This window comes from Danio rerio, chromosome 13 (assembly GCF_049306965.1).
Source record: "Danio rerio strain Tuebingen ecotype United States chromosome 13, GRCz12tu, whole genome shotgun sequence".
Lineage (NCBI taxonomy): Eukaryota > Metazoa > Chordata > Actinopteri > Cypriniformes > Danionidae > Danio > Danio rerio.
This window is the reverse complement of record NC_133188.1, coordinates 10,082,501-10,108,012: the sequence shown is the minus strand read 5'-3', so window position 1 is coordinate 10,108,012 and position 25,512 is coordinate 10,082,501. Positions and strand designations below refer to the sequence as shown.

At 36.1% G+C, this 25,512-nt stretch overlaps 2 protein-coding genes across 6 annotated transcripts in view; both read right to left on the bottom strand.

Annotated features, from left to right (window-relative positions):
- The window catches only part of sema4ga (sema domain, immunoglobulin domain (Ig), transmembrane domain (TM) and short cytoplasmic domain, (semaphorin) 4Ga), a 109,655-nt gene extending 85,662 nt beyond the window's left edge, over positions 1-23,993 (bottom strand). For all 3 annotated transcript variants that reach the window (XM_073920699.1, XM_073920700.1, XM_073920701.1), the window contains exons 1-2: positions 23,848-23,993; positions 2,715-3,015 (exon numbers count right to left, since the gene is read on the bottom strand). In XM_073920699.1, coding sequence (XP_073776800.1) covers positions 2,715-2,850 — 136 coding nt within the window. In that variant the 5' untranslated portion in view covers positions 2,851-3,015; positions 23,848-23,993. The remainder of the gene's footprint in view (positions 1-2,714; positions 3,016-23,847) is intronic.
- Positions 23,994-24,457: 464 nt separating this feature from the next.
- The window catches only part of slf2 (SMC5-SMC6 complex localization factor 2), a 44,984-nt gene continuing 43,929 nt past the window's right edge, over positions 24,458-25,512 (bottom strand). For all 3 annotated transcript variants that reach the window (XM_005156608.5, XM_005156607.5, XM_073920691.1), the window contains one exon: positions 24,458-25,512. This exon is cut by the window's right edge and continues 190 nt beyond it. In XM_005156608.5, coding sequence (XP_005156665.1) covers positions 25,172-25,512 — 341 coding nt within the window. In that variant the 3' untranslated portion in view covers positions 24,458-25,171.

Here is a 25,512-nt window from a genome sequence, read left to right as displayed (position 1 = left end):
ATCCATTAGGGTGCGCCCTGCCACCCTGCGGAGGGAACTCATTTCTGCCGCTTGTATTCGAGATCTTGTCCTTTCAGTCATATCCAAAAGCTCATGACCATAGGTGAGAGTAGAAACGTAGATTCAAAGGTAAATCGAGAGCTTTGCCTTTCGGCTCAGCTCCTTCTTTACCACAACGGACCGGTACATCGACCACATTACTGCTGCCGCTGCACCAATTCGCCTGTCAATCTCATGTTCCATCCTTCCCTCACTCATGAACAAAAACCTTCGCCACCTGGGGTAGGAACTTTCCTCCCACCTGGAGATATCTACCCCTTCCCCTTAGTCATACACCTTCAAGATAAAGAGAACTGGGACACCCCTACTCCTTCACGTGAACAAGCAAAATGAGGGGTAGTGAGGGGAAGGGCTAAGGGGTAGAATTGGGATTGAGCCTTAATCCAACCAAATCAGCTCCAGTTCATGTCATTTTACATGTAACTTTGATATTAAAACACAAAATTACTGATTTTAAATTTAAAATAAGTGATTAAATTATCTGAAAATGTTCAACTCTTAAAGTAAAATAAACAAAATATAGAAGAAATTAATAAAGTAACAAATTAACTGAAAATAGATAGAGTAAATATACAGTTGGAGCTCACCATGGCTGCACGAATCGATTACTTATAAATACAGTAAAAAAAAAATATGATTTGGTTTATTATTGATCTAAAAAATATATTTTTAAATGTAATTAAAGTATTGTTTCACTTTTGAGTGATTATTTGTATCTTTAAATTAATTTCATTTTTATTATCATTTTTAAAACAATTATTATTCACCTTTTAATGATATACAGTTAAGGTCAGAATTATTAACCGTTCTGTTTATTTTTCCTCCATTTTCTGTTTAACAGAGAGATTTTTTCAACACATTTCTTGACATTATAATTTTAAAAACTAATTTCTAATAACTGATTTATTTTATCTTTGCCATGATGACAGTAAATAATATTTGACTAGATATTTTTCAAGACACTTCTATACAGCTTAAAGTGACATTTAAAGGCTTCAAGATTTAAAGGTGTATTATGTTAACTAGGCAGGTTAGGGTAATTAGGCAAGTTATTGTATAAGGATGGCTTGTTTTGTAGACTATCGAACAAATTATAGCTTAAAGGGGCTAATAATTATGAACTTAAAATGTGTTTTTTTTTTTATTTAAACTTCTGGTCGAAATAAAACAAATAAGACTTTCTCCAGAAGAAACAATATTATCAGACATACTGTGGAAATTCCCTTGCTCTATTAAACATCATTTGAAAATATTTAAAAAAAGAAAAAAATTAAAAGGCTAATAATTCTGACTTCAACTGTATATGTTTTAAGGGCATTTATGATGCAAAATGAACTTTTGGAAGCTGTTTTGACAGAACTGTGTGTAAGTATAGTGTATCCATAGTCATATTAGAGTGATAAAAACACAATAAGTCTCTATTTATAAATTTCCTGTAGGAATTGACAATTGAAATTGATTGACAGCTGAGTATTAACACGTCTCCGTAGTAATGAGTATAATCATATCCACAATACAGAACGTGCGCAAGGCAACTGGGATTAAAAGGTCTGTTCAGCTCTCTGTGATCAGCTGCATCTCAAGAATGAGTTTACAAGTTTAAAACGTTTTTAAAACAGTGCATGTTGATTCATTCATTTCCTTTTCGGCTTGGTCCCTTTATTATTCTGGAGTCGCCATAGTGCAATGAACCGCTAACTTGTCCAGCATATGTTTTCACACAGCGAATGCCCTTCCAGCTGCAACTCATCTCTGAGAAACACCCATACACACTCATTCACACACATACACTACGGACAATTTAGCCTACTCAATTCACTTGCACCGCATGTCTTTACACTGTAGGGGGAAACCAGAGCACCCAGAGGAAACCCACGTGAACGCAGGGAGAACATGCAAACTCCACACAGAAACGCCAACTGACCCAGCCAAGGCTTGACCCAGCAACCTTCTTGCTGTGAGGCGAAAGCACTACCTACTGCACCACTGCGTCGCCCCTGCATGTTTGTAATAAAGACAATTGTCTTTATGCCAATTATAAAAGAAGAAGCTTTAATCTCAGTTTGTGGACCTAAATCAGGTTATATTGTACATTAACATAACAAATGTTCATAAAGCAATGGATATTACCATGTATCCTGTCACAAACAATGCAAAGCTAAACGTGTGTTTGTGTACCCGCACAAACTTTAAAACAACATAGTGTGGGACTCATCATTGCAGAAAGGCTTGAATTCACTCCAAAACAAATATCTGCTTCATTCTTGTCTGTCACTGTGCTGTTTATCTACGTACACGCATCATAGCAATACAGAGAGATCTCTATGACTCTGTCATGCACGTGGGAACAGTGGGTGGGGAGCACTAGCTCCTTTTTATCATAGGCACAGGCAACAAGCTACAATGTTTTAACAGCTCAAAACCCAAATTCAGAAATGTATAATAAATAATCTGATGGGTTTACAGACACATTCTGGAGACACAAAAGACTTATCCTAAATCTTGAAAAAGGGGTAAAATAGATGCCCTTTAAGATATATTACTGCAATTAGGAGACTCAGCCTAGATATTAGAACTGTTTGGTGGGTGTGGATGGTCGCAGAGCTCTTTTGCCCTTATTTGTTTTCATAAAAGAATAAAGTACTGCATCATACCTTTGAAGAGGACTGTAGTTCGAGGGGTCACATCCAGGTCCAGCGGAGGTTTGAAAGGGTAACCCCATACACTGGACACAACATACAGCAGCAATAGGAACAGCAGCCATGCACGGTGGTTCATCATCTTCCACATCAGGAGGGGTGAGATCCACAAGACCACCGCCACTGGTCACCCCCCCCCCTCTCTAGGATACAGCACGTCACTCACGCCGTCTCATTAGACACTCTCCTCCAGTAAGCAAAAAAGCTGTTGTTTTACTCTTCTTCACTTAAAAGCACAACAGCCCTTGTGTTCACTCTGCAAAACAACACAAAACGGGACAAGTAAGGGATAATGTACATCCAATTAGCCCAGCTAAGACTCAAACCAGCGACCTTCTTGCTGAGAAGCGATGTCAACGTGATGCCCCAGAAGTGTATCAATGAAGGTAGCAATATAGTAAAGGTTACCATTTTAGCAAACGTTTAAATGTTGATACCATATTTATCACATTGGTAGCAAACATTAACATGCTACTGCCATGTTTCTAGCATGTTTACATTTAACTAACATACAGTATATGAACATGTTGCAAGCACATTTCTAACCTGTTTTAGCATTTTGCTAGCATATTTTAAATTATGCTAACATGAATTAGAATGCTTTTTAGCATGTGGCTTATGTATTAGCGGTTTCTTTACTGAAAAAAAAAAACTGCTTAAACCAGCCTAAGCTGATTGGCTGGTTTTAGCTGGTTGACCAGCCTAGTTTTAGAGGGATTTTGGCCACTTCCAGGCTGGTTTCCAGCCCTTTCCAGCCTGGTCTTAGCAGGTCAGGCTAGAAAATGACCAGCTAAAACCAGTTTGACCAGCCTGGTTTAAGCTGGACATAGCTAGTTTTGGCTAGGCCCCCAGCCTGACTAGGCTGGTCATCTCCCAGCTAAGGCCAGGCTGGAAATGCCCAAAACCCCTCTAAAACCAGCCAACCAGCCTAGGCTGATTTAAGCTGTTTTTTTTCAGTAAGGTTGCTATTATTAAACATTGCCACCCTGAGCTGACATGCTACACATGTTGCTGCTACTACCAAACTTAGAACTTTACCATGTTGATGGCATGTCTATAGAAAGTTTAGTATTTTACTAACATACAGTAACTGAACGTCATTTAATAGTTGTTTTAAAAACATGGTTAACACTTTCGTCATTTTACTAGCATGTTTTAATACACTTCTAGCTAATATGAATTTGTTGCTAATAGATGACTACCCTGCTGAAAAATCCAGCTTAAACCAGCCTAAGCTGGTTGGCTGGTTTTAGCTGGTCGACCAGGCTGGTTTTAGAGGGGTTTTGGCCATTTCCAGGCTGGTTTCCAGCCATTTCCAACCTGGTCTTAGCTGGGTAGGCTGGAAAATGACCTGTCAAATCCTGGTTAGCTGGTTTTAGCTGTCATCTCTCAGCCTGACCAGCTAAGACCAGGCTGGAAATGGCTGGAAACCAGCCTGGAAATGGCCAAAACCCCTCTAAAACCAGCCTGGTCGACCAGCTAAAACCAGCCAACCAGCTTAGGCTGGTTTAAGCTGGATTTTTCAGCAGGGTAACGTTTGTCACGTTGTTAGCATGTTTTAGCACTAAAATTAATCATGTTGTAACATGTTAACAGCATGCTATTAGCATGTTTAAATCCTGTTTTAATACATTGTAGGCATGTTTCTAGCATGCTTTAGCCCTATTTTAGTATAGTGTGTTATTAAGATGACTTGACATGTTAGCATTGGTAATTGCAAGGCTTTGCTAGAGATAGCTAGATAAACAATTGTGAGTTTATATCTTTCAGTTTATTCTCTGTATTGAGATTAAAAGTCAATACCACCTTCATTATTTAGAGGCAAAAATGTACACTCTATGATGATTAAATTGCAAATCACAAGTGAGGCAACTACTACAGTCCTTTACAAACCTAGTTAAGAAAATACTAGTCAGTGCTGATGTCATAGTCAAGCAGACAGTAGGTTAATCAGGTTTCTGAAATGACACAATATAACGATGCACCCAGACCGCCTGAGGACGGCTCACTATCAACACTCTCAAGTTTGCACGGAACAAAGAAAGGTGGGCAACATTAAAAGAAACCCAGTGCGCCCTGTGGCACTAAAAGCTTACTCTAATAGAAATGAAGTCTTCTTCTCAAATATAAAGAAGTCAGAATGACACCTGCACAAAGCTCATGGACGACCAAGAATACGTCAGGCGAAGATCAAAGGCTTTATTGGATGCAGTGACACCAACCTTTCAGGCCTTTAATCCTGAGCTCTGTCTGGGGTGACTGCGCTGAATAATAAGCTGGTGATTAATGCATGACAACTGAATAGTGTGAGTGCTAATGCAAAAGAGCCAGGACTTTACCTAAATATCACAGTCAGACCAGAGCTCATCTCTCACTTCTCTCACACATCCTGCATCCAAAGTAGGTCAGATTAGTGTGGAAATACTTGGAAGTTTTTAAGTTTTTGTGAGAGTACTGCACTGAATAAAAAAGTATAACACTAGTTAGAGAGATTATCGTTCCAGCATTTTCTCCCACAAGACCTACAGCAAGTAGTGTACTGCATTGTACCCCCCTCCCCCTAAATATAAAAAAAAAGACTAAGGGCTCTATTTTGACGGTCCATACGGTCTAAAAGGGTTGAGTTTATTTTCTTAATGAGTTATAGGTGTGTTTTAAGAATAAACCAATTACAGTCTCACCTCCCATTACCTTTAAGACAGTTTTTTTTTAACAGAAAACTGTTAAACAGAGCATCTACTGCGTGACAATGAGAGATAATGGATCACTTTCACTTTCGCTCTTGGATAGGGAAACCTTTACACACAGACATCAATTAGTCTATAAATAAATACTTTTGTTTGTTAAGCGCAAATATTCGTTTCAAAACTATTTCTAAATTCAGTTCTAATTTCCAGCAAACGAATAAATGAATAATAATAGCAAAATGTGCTCAAAAACCTGAGTTATATCCTAAAACACATGCTTTGCCCCATATGGTCTAAAACATGACAGGTGGGCAAATCTAGGCTTGTTTTTAATAAAACAAATATAAATATGGATATAATAAATAATACTGATAATAATAATAACATTATACAAAAGCAAATTGTTATGAATGAACTGAAAAAGCCTCCCGAGATGAAAAGACATAAAAGCAGTGATTTTTCATATTTATGTAGGCTAGAAAATAATATGTTTTGTAATATTTTAATCCTTTATATTTATATCCTATATCTATTCTTATTATATCCTATATATATCCTTAATATTTACATTTTTTCATATGTAAAGATATTTGTCTATTGCTCTCTTGCGTGTATTAAGCAGTGCGTAAGCGAGGCGCAACTCTGCGCCGGAGTTTAGACCGGGTTAGTTTTGGTCTAATGAAAAATCTATTATAGTTTCTCAAAATATCAACGCGCCAGCAGTGCGCCTCAGGACACCTTCCTTTTTAGACCTATGGGCGCAAAAATGAGCACTAATGCATTTGCTATTTAAATAGCGTAGCGCAACGCCTCAAAACGACTCTTGCGCCAAGCTTAAACTACCAAAAGACTACTGCGTCACGCCTTGCGTCACACTGCGCCGGGTGTATGATAGGGCCCTAAATGTTTTAAAAATCCATATGCACCTTGTCAAAATCTTAGGCATTAATAAATACCTTAATGGTATCAGGGCAAGGCAAGTTTATCTACACAGCACAATTCATACACAGTGGCAATTCAAAGTGCTTTACATAAATACAAATAAAATAGACAAGTATAGGAAAGTAAAAACAAATAATAAAATTTATTAAAAACAGAATAAAATGTGTTAAAACAGGTTAGAAAAGAATGAAAAAGAAAATAAAGACATAATAGTGCAATCTGTCGGATGTAGCACAGTGCTCATTCAGTGAAGGCACAGCTTAACAGATGTGTTTTCAGTCTTGATTTAAACATGACTAATGTTGGAGCACATCTGATCATTTCTGGAAGCGGATTCCAGCAGCAGGGGGCGTAGTAGCTGAAAGCAGATTCACCCTGCTTTGACTAAACTCTTGGAATTTCTAGTTTATATCATCCTAAAGATCTAAGGGATCTATTAGGTTTGTATTCAGTCAGCATATCTGTAATGTATTGAGATCCTAGGCCATTTAGTGATTTATAGACAAGCAATAAGAATACTAATCTATTCTGAAATGTAACTGGGAGCCAGAGTAAAGACCTGAGGACAGGTGTGATGTGCTCTGGTTTTCTGTTTCTGGTCAGAATTCTGGCAGCAGCATTCTGGATGAGCTGCAACTGTCTGACTGTCTTTTTGGGAAGGCCGGTGAGGAGTTCACTACAGTAATCCACCCTGCTGCTGATAAAAGCATGAACAAGTTTTTCTAAGTCTTCTTGATATGATTGGTCTGTGCAAGAAATTTAGTATTACTTACAACATTTCTAGCTTCCTGTCACTTCCTGTCATTTTCTCAGGCAGTGGAATAAAGCTAATAATATTGTAAAAATGTTTTAGTTTCTTGCACAAAACAAGCATATATATATATATATATATATATATATATATATATATATATATATATATATATATATATATATGTCAGGAGCAATGACTATTGATTTGGACTTGTTTGTGTTTATTTCTATTCTCAGAAGTGACTATTGACATTATACGAATCACCACAGATTCATTATCTACATCTTCAATGGCTTAGAGTTGAGTAAATTAACCTTACATCGTTTTTTGGGTAAACTATGCCTTTAATGGAACCACACATCATTTAAAATACGCTTCTATAGCTTTCTAAAACTAAATTGCACATAAGGTGTTGCTCTTTTGACACTGTCAACTACCATTACTAATTTTATTTTGTGTGCTCGTCACTGACCTGTGAGAGAAAAGGTTATTACTTAAAAAGGAAGAGTCAGTGTGTCGGAGTCTGCTGTGATTTAGGAGGACAGTGCCCTGCACGTTTCGTCCATTACTCCAGCACTCTCTCTTCTGTAAACACTCAGTCTCTCAGATAAACACTCTCTCTCTCTCTCCTCATTCCATTAAACAAGCCGATTCGCCAGATGAGCACTGTTTTCTTTTCCCTCCATCTCCCCTTTGGAGAGCACATTCCCAGTGGCTTTCTAGGCCCTCGTATTCAAAACTATTTCACTCCTTTCCTCTGTGTATAAATGAAATGCACAAAACAAAGATACCAGCACAGATGTGCATGAATTCACACCTGCCAAAGTGCAGGGATCAGCAGTACTGGTGCTGGAGGAGCTGATCAAATCAGCATCTCTGATATACTGTACTCAATACAAAACTCCGCACACAACAGAAACAATGTCAACGAGCAAGCAGAAACGTGATACAATGAGAAATATTCTCAGATTTTCTTTCCATTATATTATTTTGCTGTTTCAAGCAGCAATTATAAATCACTTAAAGGTGCACTCCATGAAAAAAAATGTCTAGGATTAAATTTATCTGACATCACTCAACTAATTAACTATTATTTTTAATTATAACCTGTAAACAAAAGGCAACCGGGCGGTAAAAGAGTTAAAGTTAACAGTAAATTCTGTCAAATCAGTAGTATTATGAAAACGTGCATATATTAAATTATTCATTCATTTTCCTTCAGCTTAGTCCCTTCATTTATCTGGGGTCGCCACAGCGGAAAGAACCGCTAAATTATCCAGCATATGTTTTACACAACAGATGCAACCTATCACTGGGAAACATCCCTAAACACTCATTCACGCACATACTGTACACTACGAACAATTTAGCCTACCCAAATCACCTATACCGCATTTCTTTGGACTGTGGAGGAAACACCCGAAGGAAACCCACGCAAACACTGGTAGACCGGGCAAATTCCAAACAGGAACGCCAACTGCCCCAGCCGAGGCTCGAACCAGTGACCATCTTGCCGTGAGGCAAACGTATATTCATTCGTTCATTTTCTTGTCGGCTTAGTCTCTTAGCCCCCTAATCTAGGGTTGCCACAGCGGAATGAACCGCCAACTTACCCAGCAAGTTTTTACACAGCGGATGCCCTTCCGCCCGCAACCCATGTCTGGGAAACATCCACACACACATTCACACACACACTCATACACTATGGACAATTTAGCCTACCCAATTCACCTGTACCACATGTCTTTGGACTGTGGGGGAAACCTGAGCACCCGGAGGAAACCCACGTGAAGGCAGGGAGAACATGCAAACTCCACACAGAAACGCCAACTGAGCCGAGATTCGAACCAGCGACCGAGCGACCGTCTTGCTGTGAGGCGACTGCACTACCTACTGCACCACTGCCTCGCCCAAACGTATATTATATTTTATTATATTATATACGTTAGTAAGCAGTTTATAAATGCAGCTACAAATGCTGTATTCTTGACTTATAACCACATTTATAATGTGCTTAATAATTGTACTTTCATACTTTATTAATGATCAATTTTTCATTACATGAATAAAGTATTGCATTATTTACAATCCAGTTATTTAAGCATAGTTAGTTGCTTTTTAAATGAATAATAAACTAGAAATAATGTAAAGTAAATGAATAATAAACTATTCAAATTAGCATTACTAATTCGTATTATTCAGGCATATACTAGTAATTAATTTGTATGTTAATAAATGCTTTATTAAGTCAACTTCATCCAGTTTTGTGAGCTAATCTAAAGTGAGAACAATTTATGCTTCATAAATCCCTTATGAATGAAAATTAAAGGCTCAGTTCTATTCTAAAAAAAGAAATAACTTTATTTATTTCAATATATTTAAAGGTACACAAATGAAACTGTATCAATTGAAAAATAAATCAGCCTTAACTAAAATTAAATCACTGCAGTTTAAACATTGCTAAATAACATTGAAATGTTGTGTCATAATATATTTTTAATTATTATATTATTGTTTTTTTTTTTCAATTTTGCTGCATTTTGACACTCCTGTTATTCAGCAATGTTTAAAGTTTAAAGTAATTTTTCTTTTTAGATAAGATTGCAAAGATCTGTTTTCATTTTATTCTGAGCCTTTAATTGTCATTTAAAAGAGATTTATAAAGCATGACTAGTCCTCACTTTAGAAAACTGTCATTTGAGAAACATGATTCACAAAACTGCATGAAGCTGAATTAATAAAGCATTTATTAACATACAAATTAACTATTACTACATGCCTGAATAATAAGATATATATAAATGTTGACTTCAATAGTTTATTAATCATTTACTAACTTATTCTGAATGATCTTAAAAACCTCAAACTACTCCAACGCCAACTAAGCCGAGATTCGAACCAGCGACCCAGCGACCCAGGAACCGTCTTGCTGAGAGGCGACAGCACTACCTACTGCGCCACTGCGTCGCCATCACTAAAACATGCTTTGCAAATGAGAGTTAACAAAGCCTTAGCAAAACTGAGAGTATGTGGTATTAAATATCACTGCAACTTTTAGAAATCAAATACATTTTCTTCCAAGCTGCACAGAGAACAGTGCGGATTGAATAACACTTCAGTTCAATCCCAGAATCCACTTTAAGAGGTTTATGAAAGAAATCCATTATAGGATTATAACTACAAAACTATCAGCTGCATTATTATTATTCAGCCAATTCAGATGTCCAAGAGAGAAGGAGCGCAATAAAGAAAGAATAGCTCAAGACACGCGAGGAGACAAATCTTCACAGTGCAAAAGCTCCGAACGCTCACGCCATAAGAAAACAAATGAAAGCATATCAATAGGCGTCCGCAGCGACAGCTCCAGATCAGCAGATTCACATCACAGACATCAGTCACATACACACACTGCTTTCAAGCAAGCCAATTCAACACAATAGGAGAGAGTACATTTAAAGCAAAGTCTGGAGCTGTCCAACAGTGTATGAATCTGAATCAAGAAATGAGCAGCTGCAGAGAGAAAAAAAACAACACCCCTGTTTCTGCTTCAGACCCTTCAGCTGTCACTCAGACGGAGCTCATTTACATGTGCATTTAAAGAGATAGTTCATCCACAAATGAACATTTCTTCACGGTTTACTCACAGTAAACAGTGGTCTCAAACTGTTATGCATTTCTTTCTTCTGTTAAAAACAAAGCAAGATATTCTGAAGAACTTTAGAGAAAAGCAGCCATTGATATCCATAGTGGGAACACAAAATATTATGGAAGTCAATGGCTGTTTTGTTTCCAGCACTCATCAGTATATCTTCCTTTAAGTTTAATATAAGAATAAAACAAATACAGGTTTAGAACAAGTGGGGATGAGTAAATAAATGATGCCAGAATTTAAATTTATGGTAAACAATCCCTTTGCATCTATTCACAATTACAAAAACTCTGATTCAAATAATATGATATGAGTGAGTCACTAAATAACAACTAACTGATTCAAATGATCTGGTTAGAGCAAGATTCCAATTAGTGATTCAGTGTTTCAAATGATCCTATCAGAAATACTTTAGTTAATGACTCACTGATTCAAATGAACCAGTCTAAAAAGAGTGTCCAGTGAAAGACAAAATCATTCAAATGATTCAGAGACTGGTTAAAATGATCTGGATAGAGTGAGTTTCCAGTTAACGACTCACTGGTTCAAATAATCTGGTCAAAAAAAGTCTCCAGTTGACGATTCACTTATTTAAATTATCCAGTCAGAAAGACTCTTCAGTTACAGACTCGTTGATTCAAATCATCCAATCAGAGTTTCTAGTTAAGGACTCACTGACTTCAAATAACCAATCAGACAGAGTCTACACTTAACGACTCACTGACTTAAATCATCTGGTCAGAGCTATATTTCAGTTCTGATCCAATCAGAGAGACTCTAGTTAATGACTGACTGATTCAAATGAACCAGTCTGAAATAGTGTCCAGTGAAAGACTCATTAATTCAAATGATTCAATCAGTCTCTGGTTAACGAATTACTGATTAAAATGATCTGGATAGAGTGAGTTTCCAGTTAACGACTCACTGGTTCAAATAATCAGAAAAAACTCTCTAATTAACAATAAACTGATTCAAATGATCTAGTCCAAAAGAGTGTCAAGTTAAAGATTAGAATCAGACAGAGTCTCTAGGTAACGACTCACTAGTTCAAAAGATCTGGACAGAGTGAGTCTCCAAGTAAAGCTGCGGTCACACTGGACTTTTCTCACCATAGACTTCCATTCCATGCAGCAAATTTCGCAGATTGCTGTGTTGAAAAGATCTAGCTTGGTGAATTCTGACATGCGAAATCGCATCACTTGACTGCGTGAGACCAATCGAGGGTCAAGACATAACCTCTCTGGACAAAAATTTAAAACATGGATCATTCGCTCACTTTTTTTTATGCCTAATCATCTTGTTTAATCCCGCCCATTTTCTCAGCGCCGTTCTTCAGATTTTTGCAAACTCAAACTGACTGTGGCATTACACTCACTGGTTCAGATAATCCACTCTGAAAGAGTCTCCAGTTGATGATTCACTTGTTTAAATTATCGAGTCAGACAGACTCTTCATTTAAAGACTCAATGATGATTCAAATCATCCAATCAGACAGAGTCTTTACTTAAACGACTCACCAATTCATCTGGTCAGACCTATATTTCATATCTATTTTATATCTGGTCAGTCTCTAATTAATGACTCACTGATTCAAATGATCTTCTCAGAGAGAGTCTCCAGGTAGTGACTCATTAATTCAAATGAGCTAGACTGATGGAACAGATTGTGTTCCAAATTGGTATACTATAAATCACTTTCTGAAAGGCACTTCGAAGAGAAAAAAATCATGGCCTCCATATTGAATCGTTTCAAACTGAGGTGCTCAATACTGGCCCTTTGGAACAAAAGATTTTGAAAAAGACACCTAATGGACAACTTGGGCCATGATCTTCGACCAGGGAAATTGGAATTAGGGATAAAGACTAGAGCATGAGCCCTTCTGAATGGAACTAACCCAGAATGAGTCTCCAGTTAACAACTCACCGGTTCAAATGATCCAGTCAAACGAGTCTCCCGTTAGCGATTCACTCATTTAAATAATATCCCAAAGTAATGCTGCAGTCACACTAGAGTTTAAGCCTGCAAAATTCTGTAGTACGACTACAAAAAGTGGCGAGACTAAACAAGATGATTAGACTTTAAAAAACGCGAGCGATGGGTCCATGTTTTAAATTTCTGTTCAGAGAGGTCATGTTTTGATCCTCGATTGGTCTCACGCAATCATATGATGCGCTTTCGCAAGTCAGAGTACACCAAGCTTGAACTTTTCAACGCAGTGAAGTACGAAACTAGCAGCACAACCTTAAGTTTCTGGTTTGACGCTTTTGCGTGCGTATAAATGAAAGTTTATGGGGAGACAAGTGTAGTGTGATGGCAGCTTAATGGAAACAAAGTCTCAACAACTGCCTTTGCCTTTGTGGATCCATTCAGGTCAAAGAAACTCTTCTGTTGATTAGATTTAGGCAAGTGAAATTTGTCTGGTCAGTGTCTGAACAGGTTCTTTCACCTATCTACTTCATTTGCAGGCTTTGTTTAGAGTTCTCCCCACCTTTAAACTCTGCTCCTCCTAAAACATAAAATAGGCAGCACATCTCTGTCCAAAGTAGACTTTTGTAGACTAATGCCACGGTCAAACAAGAGTTTGAGCATGTGAAATTCTGTTATACAGTGCTGTAAAAAGAGGTGGGATTAAACAAGATGATTAGACAAAAAATAAGAGGGTGATTGCTCTATATTTTACATTTTTGTACAGAGAGGTCCTGTTTTGATCTTCGATTGGTCTCACATAATTACATGATGCCATTTTACGGGTTAGAGTTCACCAAGCTTGACCTTTACAATGCAGCGAACTGCGTAACTAGTTGAACGAGCTTGCATTTCCGATCTTCCGCATTCACATGCTTATGAATGGAAGTTTATGGGGCAAAAAGTGCAGTGTGACCGCAGCTTAAGAGACTTTTGTGAACCACTTGAAGATGACCATTTGACAGCAGAACAATCAACACATTCTCAATAAAGAGTCTCCTGGCTTGGGTTCTGAAATTTCCGATAACCATCAGATGTTTGTAAACTAAATCTGCTATAAATGTTGAGGTTTAAATTCACTGTAAAATGCCAGAATATGGGAAAAATGTCAATTGTTAAACTGCCTTGCATCAAAATTTTCATGAATCACTAGCTATGGGCAACTGTAAATTAGATGATATTTTAGTGTTTATGTTCATAAAATAACATATAAGATGAACTTTTATGATAGTAATTACATTCATTAACATTTATTAAAGATAAATGTAACACAAAAATACAGTTATGTTCAGTTCATTTAGTAAGTAACTTGTGATTAATTAATGTTAAAGGGCACTTATGATGAAAATGGACAGGACTGTGTGTATAGTTATAGTTATAGTGTATAGGTATAATATAGTGTGTCCAAATTTATATTGGAGCTATAAAAACACAATAAGTCTCTTTTTTCAAATTTCCTGACGTTAAAATTGGATACAAATCCCTGTGGTTTTGAGACCCACCGCAACGTGACGTAGGAGTGCAGTTTCCCCGCTCATCGAATTGATTGACAGCCGCGATTTAACATGTCTCTATAGTAACGCGTATAATCCATATAATCATATCAATAAGACATGGCGCAAAGCAACTAAGAATAAAAGATCTATTCAGCTCTCTGCGGTCATCAATCATCATCAAATGGAATCAAGGATTTTTCCAAGATTAAAAACGTTTTTAAAACAGTGTTTGTTTGTAATAAAGTAAGTTAAAGACAGTAAAATCACTGTGATTCATCATCATAGCCGCATGTCAGTACAATTCTAAAAGAAGTCATGTCAATCTGGGTTTGCGGACTTAAATCAGGTTTAGTTAGTACATTAAAATAACAAATATCCATACAGCAGTGGATATCAACGTGTATCCTGTCACGTTTACCATGCAAAAACAGTGCAATGTAAAACATGTGCACTCTATGTGTGTGTCCACTGTGTGTGTCTGTGTGTGTGTGAACTTTGTAACAACATTGAGTGTGACTCATCATTGCAGAAAGGCTTGAATTAACTCTACAACAAATACATCAAATAATAATCATTTAAACGTTACGTGAGATCTGCATCCTTCATGTCTGTCACTGTGCTGTTTATCTGACGCAGCCTGAGATTGAGGCACACTCTGATAGGCATGTGGGAATGGTAAGATGGGAGAACTAGCATTGAAGCCACAGACAACAAAAACAGCAGCATTGTGTTCAGAGCAGAAAATTCCAACATTTTGAAAGCTATAATAAATAGTGAGAGAGTGTTTTGAGCTGAAACTTTAAAGACACATTCTGGAGACACAAAAGACTTATCTTAAATCTTGAAAAGCAGTAAAATTGGCGCCCTTTAAAGTAGTTCAGTGCTATAAATGATTTAAGAACATGAAAATGTCTAGTAAGCATCGTAGCTTGATGATCTTGGGAGTCACTTGGAAGCCAGAGTTAATCACACTGAGTATCTTTACAGGAACAGTTCACCCGAAAATCATCATTTACTCAAGTCATTCTAAACTTTCATGAATTTCTTTTTTTTTCTGTTGAACACAAAACAAGATATTCTGAAGAATGTTGGACAAAAAGCAGCCATAGATATTCATAGTAGAAAAAAATATATAGGTCAACGTCTATTTTTCTTCAACATTTAATTCAGTATATCTTTCTTTGTGTTTCAAACTGATTTGGAAAAAGTGGAGACCGAGTAAATTATATTTTTTGAAAAAGAATTTTCATTATGAAGTGAACTACTCCCATGTAAAACAAGTACCTGTAAACCTATAGGAGGAAAATATAATATGCATACTACATTTATCTTCTGGATGAAATAAAATGAGCATTTAACGAGCATTGAATAAAGAATGAGGGTTGAAACCAAGGTAAATATAATGATTTAGTAAACATTTACTCCATTTTTTCCATATACGTAACATCTTTTCCGAATGGCACTTAAAAATCTTCAAATATTGTCTGTTTAATTAATTATAAGACATGATGGAGTCGTACATACGCATGAAATGATTTCAAAGTATACCACGGTTTGGAAAAGTCAAGGGGCTCTATTTTGACGGTCCATGCGCAAAGCGCAGGGCGCAAATGCTTTCGGGGCGTGTCAGAATCCACTTTTGCTATTTAAAGGACGAAAAAATCCGCTTTGCGACGGATACCTTAAAAGGGTTGAGTTTATTTTCTTAGTGAGTTATAGGTGTTCAAAATACTGAGTTATACCCAAATACACATGCTGTGCCCCATATGGTCTAAAACCTGACAGGTGGGCAAATCTAAGCTTGTTTTTAATAAAACAAATATAAATATGGATATAATAAATAATACTGCTAATAATAATAACATTATACAAAAGCAAATTGTTATAAATAAATTGAAAAAGCCTCCCGAGATGAAGAAGGCATGAAGGCAGTTTTTTTTATTTTTTATTTATGTAGGCTGGAAAATAATATGTTTTGTGATATTTTAATCCTTTATATTTATATCCTAAATATATATATATATATATATATATATATATATATATATATATATATATATATATATCCTAATTATATCCTTAATGTTTTTATTATTTTTTATTTCTAAAGATATTTGCGTGTTGCTCTACATCTTGCGTGTATTAAGCAGTACGTAAGCGAGGCGCACAACTAACGCACTCTGCGCTCGACTTTAGACCGGCTTTGTTTTGGTCTACTGAAAAATCTATTATAGTTTCTCAGAACGCCTTCCTTTTTAGACCAGAACGCCTATGGGCGCACATATGAGCGCAAATGCCTTTGCTATTTACACAGCATGGCGCAAAACGTCAAAACGACTCTAGCGCCAAGCTGAAACTAGCAAAACACTATTGCGTTGCGCCTTGCGCCAGGTGTATGATAGGGCCCAAGGTTTTAAAATCGACAAAATATTCTTCTATACCGCTCCTAAGGTATATGTTAGATTTTTTCTTTACGTTTTTTTTATTTTATCTTTTTAGGACAACAGTATCTCCAGCAGAGAAGACATCCAAAGATGCAGTTTTAAAAGAAATGAAATCAGTGTTTTTAAAACTAATAAAGACAGCAGAACTCGTTTGAATGATTTAGCCTGACATGTTTACTGTTCCAAAATATTTAAAATGTTTAAAAATATATATATATATTGTGTTCAAAGGGGAATTTATTTATTTTTTATTGTATTTTTTTTATCCAGGCATTTAAAAAGAATATATTTTAGAGAAGTAATCACAATATCATAAAACCATGATCATTTTATTCAATGTTATCATACAATTAGAATCCTATACCAGCCCATGCCTAATCATACAGGAAGCATGAGTGACTTAATTATATTAATCCACCAACGTACAGAATATGTGCACTCTCAAATCTTAATGATCCATGCACAAATGCTAAATGATACCATACATCAAGCATTACTGTCCAACAGAATCTACTCAATGAAGATAAACCATAACAAACACAATGTTGACTAATTCACAATCTGAACACAAATGAACTGTGCCTAAACAAAGCAGACAGATAATCGTCCACAGAAATTCAACAGCACACCCACTATCAGCTTCATCATCAATGAAACATGATCCATCAATAATTTACCACAAGGCAATACGGACGGCAGACCAATTAGGCTGGCTTAAGACATCAGTATAATAACTAAATCGATGTCTGCTTTATGAATGAGAATTGCACACTTATGAAAGCCATTATTTCACAGAAATAAAATGTTATTCTTGCACGCATGGGACCTCGAGGATCAGCAATGACAGTGTCTGATTTGTACACTGGGTCATTGACCGGAAACTGGATCACATGAGGGATCATCTCTTTTTCAGACAAGAATGAATGCCGAACTATGAAAGCAGTAAATAGAGAAGAAAAATCATTAAACTGTAGCAAAATTAGCAGTAAACTGTAACAAAGGTGCCTCTAAACACAGCTGAAATTGTAGCTCTCTGTCTGCTCTGAATTTTGTTTAAACACATGACATCATATAAATGTCACAGTAAAACACGCAGATTTGACTCATGTAAGCCTTTACAGTAATCAAAATGGGTCTGATACTGAAAGTGACGCAGCATTAGAATAGCTTTAAACTTTGTTGATGCCTGACATTACAGGTCAGTGTCAGTGGCAGGTCAGTGACTGTACGAAGCTCAGTTGGAAAGGTCTTCCAGAGTTTAGGAGCTGCCACTGCAGAAGAGCGGTCACCCTACTGCTAGCATCTTGACCGAGGGACTTAAAGCAGAAGATGGTCAGCAGATCGCAAAGCACGGCTGGGTTTGTGAATGTGCAAAATTTGGCATAAATACGTAGGAGCGAGGTCATTGACGGCATTAAAAACAAACATCAAAAGTTTAAAATCAATTCTAAACTTAACAGGGAGCCAGTGGACGGAGTAGAGAATTGGTTTAATATGTTCACTTTTCCGACTGTTAGTTAACATCCGAGCAGCAGCATTTTGCATGAGCTGCAAATGATGAAGACATGACTTGTTAACTCCAACATAAAGAGCATTACAGACGTCCAAATGCAAACTATCAAAAGAATGGATGGCTTTCACAAGAGCAGCCTTGCTCAGAAAGGGCTTGACTTTAGAGAGAAGGCGAAGCTGAAAAAAGCTTGCTTTAATCAACGATTAGATTAATTTGCAACTCACAACACTTTCAACCAAGTTCTTGTATACCGTCTCCACAATATCTGAACTCACTCCAAATTGTTGTAGCCTCCAAATGAGAAATAATCTCTGCATTGCCTTTTTAAAAATGCACTCTGCATTTGCAGCAAATGTCAATACACTATCAATAAACGTTCCTATATTTCTAAAACATCTCTATTTCATGTCCCTCAAGGACCAGAGGTTTTAACCCTTGACTAAAAACGAGTTAATTTCTGCTAATTATCATCTCCTTGGTTTTATTAAAATTGATTAAACTACTTCTACACCAATTTTGAAGCAAATTTATAGTAACTAGGTGTCTTCTTCTGCTCCTGTTTTAGTCAATCGGCCAACAAGTGCCATAAAATCTGCACATTTAAAGGACTTAAAACCTAAATCCTGCATCTTGAGTTCGTTTGTGTAAAGAGAGAAAAATAAAGGATGATAAAATGCTTCCTTGTGGAACTCCTGTATTTACAATCATTGTTTTAGACACCATATCATTAACAACTACTCTTTAAGGATGACTTAAAAGAAAATCTGTAATCCACCAAATAAGATTCACTCCTAAATCAAGCAATCGTTGCAGAAGAATATCTGTCGCAATTGAATTAAAAGCTGAGCTAAATTCTATAAATAAAACCCGAACATCATTTGTAGTCTGTTGGATATGTTCAGCAGCAAAATCACACGAAGTTACTCATTCCAGGCATCGTCTGTGCCTCTCTCTCCCCTGTAGGTGAACTGAAGGGTGTCCAAATCTTTGACCACTTTACTCTTTCCATACATTTACCCAAAACAGATGTAAGAGCTCAATACATAAATATATGTAAAGATAAATAAATAAACAAATAGATGTACAGAGTAAAATGTTTGTGCCAGGAAAAAACTGCCCTGTCAGAGTCAGTGGCAGGTCAGTGACTGTACGAAGCACAGTTGGAAGGGTATTCCAGAGTTTAGGAGCTGCCACTGCAAAAGAGCGGTCACCCTACTGCTAGCATCTTGACCGAGAGACTTCAAGCAGAAGTTGGTCAGCAGATCGCAAAGCACGGCTGGGTTTGTGAATGTGCAAAATTTGGCATAAATACGTAGGAGCAAGGCCATTGACGGCATTAAAAACGAACATCAAAAGTTTAAAATCAATTCTAAACTAAACCGTCGAAGCCAGTGGACGGAGTAGAGAATTGGTTTAATATGTTCACTTTTCCGACTGTTAGTTAACATCCGAACAGCAGCATTTTGCATGAGCTGCAAATGATGAAGACATGACTTGTTAACTCCAACATAAAGAGCATTACAGACGTCCAAATGCAAACTATCAAAAGAATGGATGGCTTTCACAAGAGCAGCCTTGCTCAGAAAGGGCTTGACTTTAGAGAGAAGGCGAAGCTGAAAAAAGCTTGCTTTAATCACCGATTAGATCAATTTGCATATAACTAAATCTAACTCACAACACTTTCAACCAAGTTCTTGTATATCATCTCCACAATATCTGAACTCACTCCAAATTTTTGTAACCTCCAAATGAGAAATAATCTCTGCATTGCCTTTTTAAAAATGCACTCTGCATTTGCAGCAAATGTCAATACACTATCAATAAACGTTCCTATATTTCTAAAACATCTCTATTTCATGTCCCTCAAGGACCAGAGGTTTTAACCCTTGACTAAAAACTAGTTTATTTCTGCTAATTATCATCTCCTTGGTTTTATTAAAATTGATTGAACTACTTCTACACCAATTTTGAAGCAAATTTATAGTAACTAGGTATCTTCTTCTGCTCCTGTTTTAGTCAATCGGCCAACAAGTGCCATAAAATCTGCACATTTAATGACTTAAAACCTAAATCCTGCATCTTGAGTTCGTTTGTGTAAAGAGAGAAAAGCAAAGGATGATAAAATGCTTCCTTGTGGAACTCCTGTATTTACAATCATTGTTTTAGACACCATATCATTAACAACTACTCTTTAAGGACGACATTAAAAGAAAATCTGTAATCCACCAAATAAGATTCACTCCTAAATCAAGCAATCGTTGCAGAAGAATATCTGTCGCAATTGAATTTAAAGCTGAGCTAAATTCTATAAATAAAACCCGAACATCATTTGTAGTCTGTTGGATATGTTCAGCAGCAAAATCACACGAAGTTACTCATTCCAGGCATCGTCTGTGCCTCTCTCTCCCCTGTAGGTGAACTGAAGGGGGTCCAAATCTTTGACCACTTTGCTCTTTCCATACATTTACCTAAAACAGATGTAAGAGCTAAATACATAAATATATGTAAAGATAAATAAATAAACAAATAGATGTACAGCGTAATATGTGTTTGTGCCAGGAAAAAAAACTGCCCTGTATATTCTGACTGTCAGGTGACTTATACCCTGTGCATTAATGGGATTAAAAGCAGACGTGTCCACAGTATTTCTGACACGCTTTTACATCAAATAGACTGAAGGATCTATCTGTCAAATGCCCTTTTACACTGTTTAATGGTTAACTTCTAATGAACTGCTCTTTGACAGGAAGGAAATGGTATACATTGTATGGCAAGCCAATCTCGCGTGTATTCCTTATAATTACTAACATCTATTTTTAGGTTACTACTGTAAATATTTACTTCCTGATAGAATATTTTCCAGAATGATGTTGGTTCCTGTTTCAATGTTTCTGTAGTACATATTCATAACTTGTAGTACTCATTACTTTGACATTAGTTACCATCATAACGTTAACATCACAATAATCACAATAAATATCACAAATAATAAGAGATTTTTTTTGAATGACAGAATTTATCATAATATAATGATTGTTTTAACTATTTTAACTGTTGCAGACATTCATTCTAGATTTACTAGAAGTAAATATTTAGGTAAGTTTCAATTAGCATAACTGCTCCATGTTATCCAATATACATCACTGGTAAAATTGTTAGAATTTTATTAGTAAAACCTAAGAAATATCAACATAAATAAGGCACAAAGTATTGTGTTGATTTTACTAAATTTTTAGTAATCACATTCTTTACAAGTGTTTTACACATATTTTCAATTATGATTTGTATTTTGTATTTATAAAGCTGAAAACGTTTAGTTTTTTGTTTGTTTGTTTGTTTGTTTGTTTGTTTGTTTGTTTTGCTTTGTTTTTTGTTGTTTGGGTAGGCCATTCCATATTTGTTTTAAACAAAAAAAGGAAAACTTCAGTTTTTCTTTTCCTCACAAAAAAATCGGAAAAAACAAGATTTTGGCTCGATTTTTGGTTTAAAGTAGGAAAACGAATAAATAACTATATAATTTCCGAGTAGAACCTGGTTTGCATGATTGATGTGACCAAGGCCTATATAATAATAATAATAATAATAATAATAATAATAATAATAATAATAATAATGGGGTGACGCAGTGGTGCAGTAGGTTGTGCTGTCGCCTCACAGCAAGAAGGTTGCTGGTTCCAGCCTAGGCTGGGTCAGTTGGCGTTTCTGTGTGGAGTTTGCAAGTTCTCCCTGTGTTTGCGTGGGTTTCCTCTGGGTGCTCCAGTTTCCCCCACAGTCCAAAGACATGCGGTACAGGTGAATTGGGTAAACTACATTGTCCATAGTGTATGAGTGTTAATGAGTGTGTATGGATGTTTCCCATAGATGGGTTGCAGCTGGAAAGGCATCCCGTTTGTAAAACATATGCCGGATAAGTTAGTGGTTTATTCCGCTGTGGCAACCCCAGATTAATAAAGGGACTAAAAAATGAGTGTAAATGAATGAATGTATAATAATAATAATTATTATTATTATTATTATTATTGTTGTTTACTTAGTGTTTTTTTATTGTTTACTTTTTTTGAATAGTTGTTTGCAGGACCAACTAATAACCTAATAAACTTGGTTTATTAGGTTAGGCAGGTAAAGGTAATTAGGTAAATTATTGTATAACAATGGTTTGTTCTGTAGACTATCGAAAACAAATACAGTTTAAAGAGGCCCATACTTTTGTCCTTAAGATGGTGTTTAAAAGATTAAAAACTGCTTTTCTTCTAACCGAAATGAACAAATAAGACTTTCTCCAGAAGAAAAAATATTATCAGACATACTGTGAAAATTTCTTTGCTCTGGTAAACATCATTTGGAAAATATTTTTTAAAAATAAATAAAAATTCATAAAATAATTCTGACTACAATATCTTCACTTGCCATATAAACACAAATAAAAATATTTCAAATTTATTATAATACATGTTTTTATATTTGTTCCTTTTTTAACAATGTAAAATTTAATCATTTTATCAATGTCAAAAAGAACACCTTTTCCGTTTGAGCTTTCTTCTCAATTTTGTGTGGTGCGGCAATATTTAGTCGACTCTGATATTGTGTGATTTTGTCTTTTTGGTCTTTCCCGCTGTCAATAGAGCAGTCTGGCAAAATGACAAAGAAAGCTGATCCTGATTGGTCCTCGTGCGTGCATTAAAAATGCTGATTGGCTCACAGAAAGAACCTTATAGAGCCAAGCTAGAGTTCAACTTTGTAGATAAACCGCTTTTGTTTTTTAAATAAAAATTCCTAAAATGTAAACAACAGCTTATAAAAAAACATTACAATGTAAATAAATATTATCATTTAATAAGAATATGTGAATAACTCAATTTTGACAAAAAATGTCAGATAGAACCTTCTATTATAGAGGTAAAGTTGGTTTTATATTCGGATATTCAGACATTCTCCTCAACAACATAATTAAAAAAAAATATTCTTGCAAATATTAAATTGAGAAATCATATTAGCAGCCAATGACTATCAAAGTACAACCATGTTTACAGTCAATATGATGTTGTTTTGAAGTCATACTTACATGCCAATTCTGATTCCATATTCAAATTGGCGTGGTGAACAATATAGAGACAGTAAATAAACGAATGTGATAATATAAAAATAAATCTTTACCTCAATCCTTAAAATTCTAAGGTGACGAACTGTTGGTTTATGTATTGTTAAATGTCATAATGAACATGAATAAGAAATTAGTGTTTTCCTTGTTAGTTTATGCTAACAAATGTTAATGAATTCGTTTTGTACTGTGACTGACATAATGGCAAATTTATCTTGATGTCAGTGAAACAGAAGACTGTTTGCTTTCTAGCGATTACAAAAGTTTGTTACAAAAAAAACGATATTTTGAAGGATCGCCTGTCAAGACGGCTTGCCATACACCTACAGCTTTCATCTGAGCGAAAATTAACGTTTACAAATTTCTGCTTGTTCGCTTTGCGTACACGATGTAGGATTCACTCAACAGTAGGCTATATAAAAAAGACGTCCTCATACTGAGCTGGCTTAAAGAACTTGCGATGCTTCAAAATACATTAATGTACAGACGTGCACGACAAGAAGAATGAGAACACGAGTAGTGTCAAAGTGGTCTACTTACACAAATTCCGTTCGCCACAAACGATCCAAAAAACGCTTTAAAGTATTGCTAGTAGTCAGTGTAAAGCCATGTGAGGGGAGCCAGAAGAGTGTAGTTATGAACTCGGCTGACAGTCGCTCTGCTCAGCTCCGCCGCGCTGCGCGTGTGTGTGTGCGCGCGCGCGCGTTGAGCCTCGTCACAGGTAAAGCCACTGTCCGCCCTCCTGCGCCACTTCTCCATCGCTCACACAGCAAACATCGTTATTGAGAAAAAAAAAACATCTGGGCTCCTGGGAAATATCTCGGCGACCGCATTCCTTCACTATCTACTAAAAAACAATAACACTTACACAGCCATCGTTCTAAACAAAGAGCACTGATAAAACATGCACTCTTTCCACCGTGTTGAATGCGTTGAAGATAGAGGAGAACATGATGGACTGGTGCTCACTACAAAACGCAATTGTGATTATGAATGTAAGAAGCATGGCCGCTCTTTAAAATCTCATTTTGCTCCGTTACCACCACCATTTGGAAGAGATGAACAATGCAAGACTATGATGTAAACACTTGTAAGAGCAGGCTGCTGGTCTGTTGGATTGGGTATGTAAATACAGACAGACTCACACAGATTTTTATCAGAACAAGTATTTATTTCCACTAAAAAAATAACCAAATTTTAAATCTCTTTTTTGTATAAACAGACTATTTTATATATGCATGAAAACCTTACATTATTTACATTTTCTTCCTTTTCCTTGAAGAATTAATATTCTAGCTAATGGTAACAACAAAATAATAAAAATATACAACATTTACTCTTTACTCAAACCAGGCGAGATGCTTAAACATCACTGCAAACTAGAATCTGTGAATTGATATGATTTAAGCCCTTGTTTAATGCATTGTTTGCATTAAATTGTAGCTGTTAAATTAATGTTACTTGGTTAAACATCTTGCATATTTTTTGGTAAAGTAAAAAGAACTAATGTAATATATTAGACAGCAGCATACAGTATAGAACAGATGGCCAGTGCATGCACATTAACCCCTTCAAAAAAAGTTAGAAGTTCTAATTAATGAAATGTATTTATAATATATTGCTTTAAGAAAAAAACAACAGTCTGAACCCCCAATAAGACATCTTAAAAAAGAGAAATGCTTTAAAAAAATTAAGGACAACAGGTATATTACATATATTATAAACAAGATGTAAACAAGCATCACGTGTGTTACTCAAAGACTGTATAACAATACACACATGCGCAAAACCCTTACATACTGTGCATATTATGCATAAATGATAAAGGTGCTGTGTGAAATATTCTTAAAATGACCTGAGAACGTTAAATGAATGCATCCAAAAGCATCCCATCCTTCATCTCTAATGTGTCTTTATGTTTGGCTAGCAAGTCCTCAATCTGCTGTGATGCCTCTTCCACAGGCCTGTGCTTTCTGTCTTCTTCATCTTTAAGAAGCTGCTTCTCCTCCTCGTTTAGGAGATCTTCATCATCCTCAAACAGCTCTTCTTCAGAAATGTCCTCCAATGCTCCAGAGATATCAAACCCCTCCAGCTGTTGCTTTGGCACGTCACTTTCCTCTTCAGCATCACTGACATCCTCCACACAGTCTTCAGCACTTTGTTCCATCTTCACCTGGTTCTCCAGAGGTTGAAGATTATCAGGGT